The sequence below is a fragment of the Limulus polyphemus genome, unplaced genomic scaffold (genome assembly GCF_000517525.1).
Source record: "Limulus polyphemus unplaced genomic scaffold, Limulus_polyphemus-2.1.2 Scaffold2453, whole genome shotgun sequence".
Lineage (NCBI taxonomy): Eukaryota > Metazoa > Arthropoda > Merostomata > Xiphosura > Limulidae > Limulus > Limulus polyphemus.
The window spans coordinates 8,741-14,607 of NW_013668063.1; the positions used below are offsets into that span (position 1 = coordinate 8,741).

At 34.6% G+C, this 5,867-nt stretch overlaps 1 protein-coding gene across 1 annotated transcript in view; it reads left to right on the forward strand.

Annotated features, from left to right (window-relative positions):
• LOC106466994 overlaps positions 1-5,867 on the forward strand; it is an 8,757-nt gene that overhangs the window by 2,128 nt on the left and 762 nt on the right. The window contains exons 2-3 of the mRNA XM_013927305.2: positions 601-1,082; positions 2,281-2,466. Of these exons, the coding sequence (XP_013782759.2) occupies positions 602-1,082; positions 2,281-2,466 (667 nt within the window). The 5' untranslated portion in view covers position 601. The remainder of the gene's footprint in view (positions 1-600; positions 1,083-2,280; positions 2,467-5,867) is intronic.

The following is a 5,867-nucleotide window of genomic DNA, read 5'->3' on the forward strand; positions in this document are numbered from 1 at the left end:
GTTTCGATACCCGTGGTGGGCAGGAGAGCACAGATAGCCCATTGTGTAGCTTTGTGCTTAATTACAAACAAACAAACAATTCCACTTCCGAACATCGTTCTCCATGTTGTATTATTTTAGCGTTGTAATCAAACTGTCGTGATTGGTCTAATTCTTGGCAATAATGTTTGTATCTGACACCTGGGTTGTTTTATATAACACATTAGTATTAAGCATATCACATTTTTAAACACTTCATTCTTTATCTAGTCCCTTGTGGATTTAAAAAAAATAGAAGAATTTATAATAACAACATTCCAACCACACTATACTTATAATATCCATTGCCGACGACGCATTTTGCTCAATCCAGAGATCTTCAGGGTAGCTGGGAAACAACAAATACTAGAAAAAGAAAGTAGTGTTTAAAAATGTAATAGGCCTAATACTATTGTCTTATGGCAAGTATAATTGTTAGTGTTAAAGTGTGAGTTATTGTTTCTAGATATTTTTAAACTAAATATTTATTATCACACTAAACATTAAAGCAATTTGAACATATCATAACGAGATAAAAATGCTGTGAAAGTATAATTAACTTATAATTTTACATGTGTTTAGAATGAAAATATTACAACCAATGAAGCCACAACTACCATCTATTTTACTGGGACTATTCATTGGATTTCTTGCAAGCCTTTTGGTGCATTGGATGTTAAGAGGAAGTTATGAAAAGCCATTTGCCAAGAGACTTGAGTCTACTTCCAGTTTACAAATCAACCATCTTCGTGCTCTTATAGAAGAAGTGTCGTGCCGTTCTTTGAAAATCGGAACACGAGGAGGATTTTGTCTGTCGCCAACGGACCCGATAAAAGGAGGTAATAATATGTGGTGTCCGAAGCTTTCAGCAGCCTTAGACAATTTGTTTAAACACCAAACTGTTGGAGATTTTGGGTGTGGATTAGGACATTACGGTCGCTACCTTCTGAGACGAGGAGATCGCCTGATGCCTTATAGTCCAACAGTGGAGGAATCGATATTTTTAAACAGATCTGAGGTTGTAGCTGTCTTGAAGGAGCCACAGAAGATTGCAAGTTGGACTGGTAAAAGTGTATAGTTTATAACAATTAAAATCTTTGATGTCACTTCAAACACGAGTAAAGTTATAGTTGAGCAACTGTGTTAAACTACTGTGATCTGTGAAGCGTGACTAAAGCTTAAACTGAATATTAACCTGGTTATTGCTGAAAAAAGTCTGACCTTAAGCCAATATTTGTCGCTTACCCTCTTTTAGAAACAGCTTCCAATTGTGAAGGTTTAAGTTAAAGTTTTGGTGATATTAATTTATCTGTAAATGGTGTGTTATGAACGACAATTATCTAGATGTTTCAAATGAATATAAAATGTATCTCTACCCTTATTTATTTGAATTAAATCTAAAAATGAATACTACATTTTATAATTAAAACGTAACCTATCACAGTTACTCTTTGATCGTCGGTCTGACATGTTCATAGTTACTCTTTGATCGTCGGTCTGACATGTCCTGGTGTTTAAAGCTCCAGACTGACAAAATCAGTCCCTGAACATGCTCGCTCCAGAGTCATTCCCACTATTTGTTGGTAAAGAGTAGCTCAAGACAACATAGAGTAGTTTTGAGGAAATTTAACCAAACAAACTTTGGACACCTTTTTCTTTTCAACCCCCTAAAATATTTCAACTTAAATGGAAGCAGAAATTTTGTTCTCTTATTTGAACTGCTATCCTTTTGTTTCTGTTATTTTAAGTGTTATCCTTTGATTTTGTTCTCTTATTTGAACTGCTATCCTTTTGTTTCTGTTATTTTAAGTGTTATCCTTTGATTCTGTTCTCTTATTTGAACTGCTATCCTTTTGTTTCTGTTACTTTAAGTGTTATCCTTTGATTCTGTTCTCTTATTTGAACTGCTATCCTTTTGTTTCTGTTATTTTAAGTGTTATCCTTTGATTCTGTTCTCTTATTTGAACTGCTATCCTTTTGTTTCTGTTAAGTGTTATCCTTTGATTCTGTTCTGTTATTTGAACTGCTATCCTTTTGTTTCTGTTATTTTAAGTGTTATCCTTTGATTGTGTTCTCTAATTTGAACTGATATCCTTTTGTTTCTGTTATTTTAAGTGTTATCCTTTGATTATATTCTATTATTCTAAATGTTATCCCATGATTCTGTTCTCTTAATTACTGTCCCTTCTGTTCTATAATTTTAAATATTACCCTTTCATTCTGTTACCATATTTTAACTGCTGTACATATTATTTCGAGCAGGTTTCGACGGTGCAGGTAACATAGAATCCGTCATTAAAAACAGATTCATCAAATTCCTAGACCTTTCCGAAGAGCAGCATCTTCCAGAAAAATACCACTGGGTGATGAGTTTGGAAGTTGGAGAACACATCCCTGTTGTCTTTGAGGACGTTTTCTTGGGAAATATTGCTCGCCATGCTTGTAGAGGTAGAAAGTTTTTCAATTAATATGCACATAACGTCTTTTAGAATATCGGTATTTCCAGTATGACTCTTAACCTAGTGGTTATCCATGGAACTGACGATCGAGGGTCTCAAGTTTGAGATGTCATAGTCCAAATAAGGCTTTGCAGCTTTGGTTGTGTTACAAGAGTTACAGTCAATCCTAGTATTAGGTTAAAATTAGTCCTGCCTTTCCTTTCCTTAAAATATAACCATAAAGGTCGGATTTCAATACCCGTGGTAGGTACAGCACAGCTAGCCAATTGAGTAGCTTTGTGCTTAACAACAAATAAAAAAAACAACTAAAATATAAATACTATTAAAGTACTCTGTGTCAAACTATAAGGTCCTCTGTGTCAAACTATAAAGTACTCTGTGTCAAACTATGAGCTCGGATGGGATTGTTCCATTGTTGTATTGTAACATGAAAACTATTTCAAAGTGTTGGATAAGTTTTACGTATTTTTGTTGTACTCTTTGTAATCATGGCTACATGGTAAAAGTTACCAATCAACAGAGATAGGGTCAATTAGAAAACCTTCACAGACAAAAGCCACGGTAACGTTGAGAATAAAAAGTATAAGTCAATGCAGATACTGATATAGCACATTACTGAAGTTTTAGCAACAAGATAACGTGCAAAATATAAAAGCCACACTCTGAAAATAAACCTGGAAACTGAACTGACAAATACAAGGATGAAAGCAGACACATCCGTCTCGTCATCTGCTCGAGAATTCGAGCCTCAAACAGTATTCACTAAGCCACGTGGTATAGGAAAACAGGTGTTATTGGTGTTATTTCAGGATTTTCCTTGACTACTTTAGCCACACCACTACCTCATCATGTTACGGGATTGGGTAGAACAGTACAACAACATTGTGCAATTTTGATACTAGTAATAAACGACCTTACAACACCAAGTTTGTTATTTTTATTTAATTTGACACTCAATGTTTCGATTTACAGCTTCTTCCAGAGCATCCCAGTAATACACAAACCATAGCTGTTTCAGTGGAACTCTCCCTACGAAGTTGAAAAGCGAAATGTTGAGTGTCCAATTAAAGAAAAATAACGAATTCAATGTTATAAGGTCACTTACTACTAGCATTAAATGGGCTTTTATCCATCAATGCGCACTTCAGAAACTAAGTTACGTTTTCTAATTGACAAACTAACAGATTATAATGGAAATGTACAATTGAGACATGTGAGGTACTATGTAAATTAATTGTTAATGTGTACTGGTGGAGTGAACCAACAACCTCTTCATCTTTTCTCTCATTCAAAAGGATCAAACTTACAACAAAGATAGCCACAATAAGTGACTGTTGTATCAAAGTTACGTTTTCTAATTGACAAACTAACAGATTATAATGGAAATGTACAATTGAGACATGTGAGGAACTATTTGAAATAATTTTTAATGTGTACTGGTGGAGTGAACCAACAACCTCTTCATCTTTTCTCACATTCAAAAGGATCAAACTTACAACAAAGATAGCCACAATAAGTGACTGTTGTATCAAAGTTACGTTTTCTAATTGACAAACTAACAGATTATAATGGAAATGTACAATCGAGACATGTGAGGAACTATTTGAAATAATTTCTAATGTATACTGGTGGAGTGAACCAACAACCTCTTCATCTTTTCTCTCATTCAAAAGGATCAAACTTACAACAAAGATAGCCACAATAAGTGGCTGTTGTATCAAAGAGATCTGGTATATCACACCAGAGGGAAGTTTCAAAAAGAGTAAGATCTTCGTAAGATGTGGAAAGATTTGCCCAATTATCTTATCCAGGTTCCCACTTGAAATAATGGATTTACTAACATGCAACTAATTCACGGATGCAAGTTAAGATTAAACAGTGTAAAGTGTATAGTTAAAAGAATATGTTCCTTTTGCGATAGAATTTGAACCAAATAAAGTTGCAGATAAACAATTAAAAGCATCAACCAGGAACTATGGGATCATCAGGTCAAATAATGTGGCAACATCAGCTCCCTCTAATGGAAGTCTATAATAAGTCAACTGTTTCCTCCATCTGGTAAGAAAAGCTGGGTCACTTCCTCAAGATGTGAAGAATGAAGATGGATTGAGGCATCTAGCAAGCATACATAAAATTCCAACAAGAAGAAATTGGATGTCACCCTCACAATAGTAAACTTTTGGACACAACATGACAGGCAATTAACACTATGAAAGAGTGCATATTGAAACCGACTTTACGCAGAAGCACAAATTTGAGGTTATGCTCCCTTAAAGTTGTTTCATGGTCTATGCCCAGAACTTTTCTGTGCACTATTCGCTAATTATAGCACCAGAGGTTCAATTTCCAGTGACAAGAAGGACAGAAGTACATGAAATTGAAGACATAGAACCTAACATGAAACAGAGGAGAATCCAGAAAGGCATCCGTTTGAAACCAAGAGTGATCTCACATGGTTGTCTTTCTAGATATGTTAGCGTGAGAAAGGCCAATTGCTTAGCTCAAGAGAAATATTTCTTGGAAATAAGTAAATCTACTGAAGAGCCCTAATTTTTTGTCAAGTTACTTCTGAAGTATCAGGCGTGGAACCATAAGTGGATTCCCTTTACTATAAACAAACATTCACAGTGACGAAATGGCAAGTAGCAATAAAGGATAAGAGGTTATACCATCTTCTTGCTATAAGCCACCAAAATGAAAGACACAAAAACAATTTGGTGATTGGACAGTTTACAGACAGTAAATAACTAAAGAAATGTGGTTTTTTTTGTCATCTAAAATTTTAGTTTGTTTCAAACATTTGATTAAAGATTTATTGATTGTAATGAATATTAATGTCAACAGTTAGTTTATTGTTAATTATGGAAGTTCAATGTACTATTATTTTCTTTGTGTAATAGTTATTCAAGGGAGGAGTTAGTGTTGTGAGCTGTGTTTTTAATTTAGATACCTGTATTGCTGTTTGGCCATGTTGAGGCTTCATGTCGCATGATAAGCACGTGGCTTAATGCCTGGAATTTTCTCTAATGCTTTAGAGCAGTTTAAGGCAGATATAAAGGGTAAGTCCGGCTAGAGTTAGCGAGTGAGTCTGATAGTTAGTTAATGAGTAAATTAATGCATGAATTAGCCATTTAGTTAGTTCCTTGTAGAAATTAGACCTGAAGAAATAAAATCCTTTAGTTTATCATAAAGAGGCTTTTAAATCCGTTTTCAAAAACCATAAAAAATAAAATGTCGCTTGCACGTAGTGTTTGCTATCAGTTTACGTGAAGCATTAATAAACATTCTCGGTCACTTGCCTACTCTTAATGGTCACTGCATATATTATAGGGAACATTTCTTTAATGGGTCTAAGGCTTGTTTGTTTGTTTTGAATTTCGCGCAAAGCTA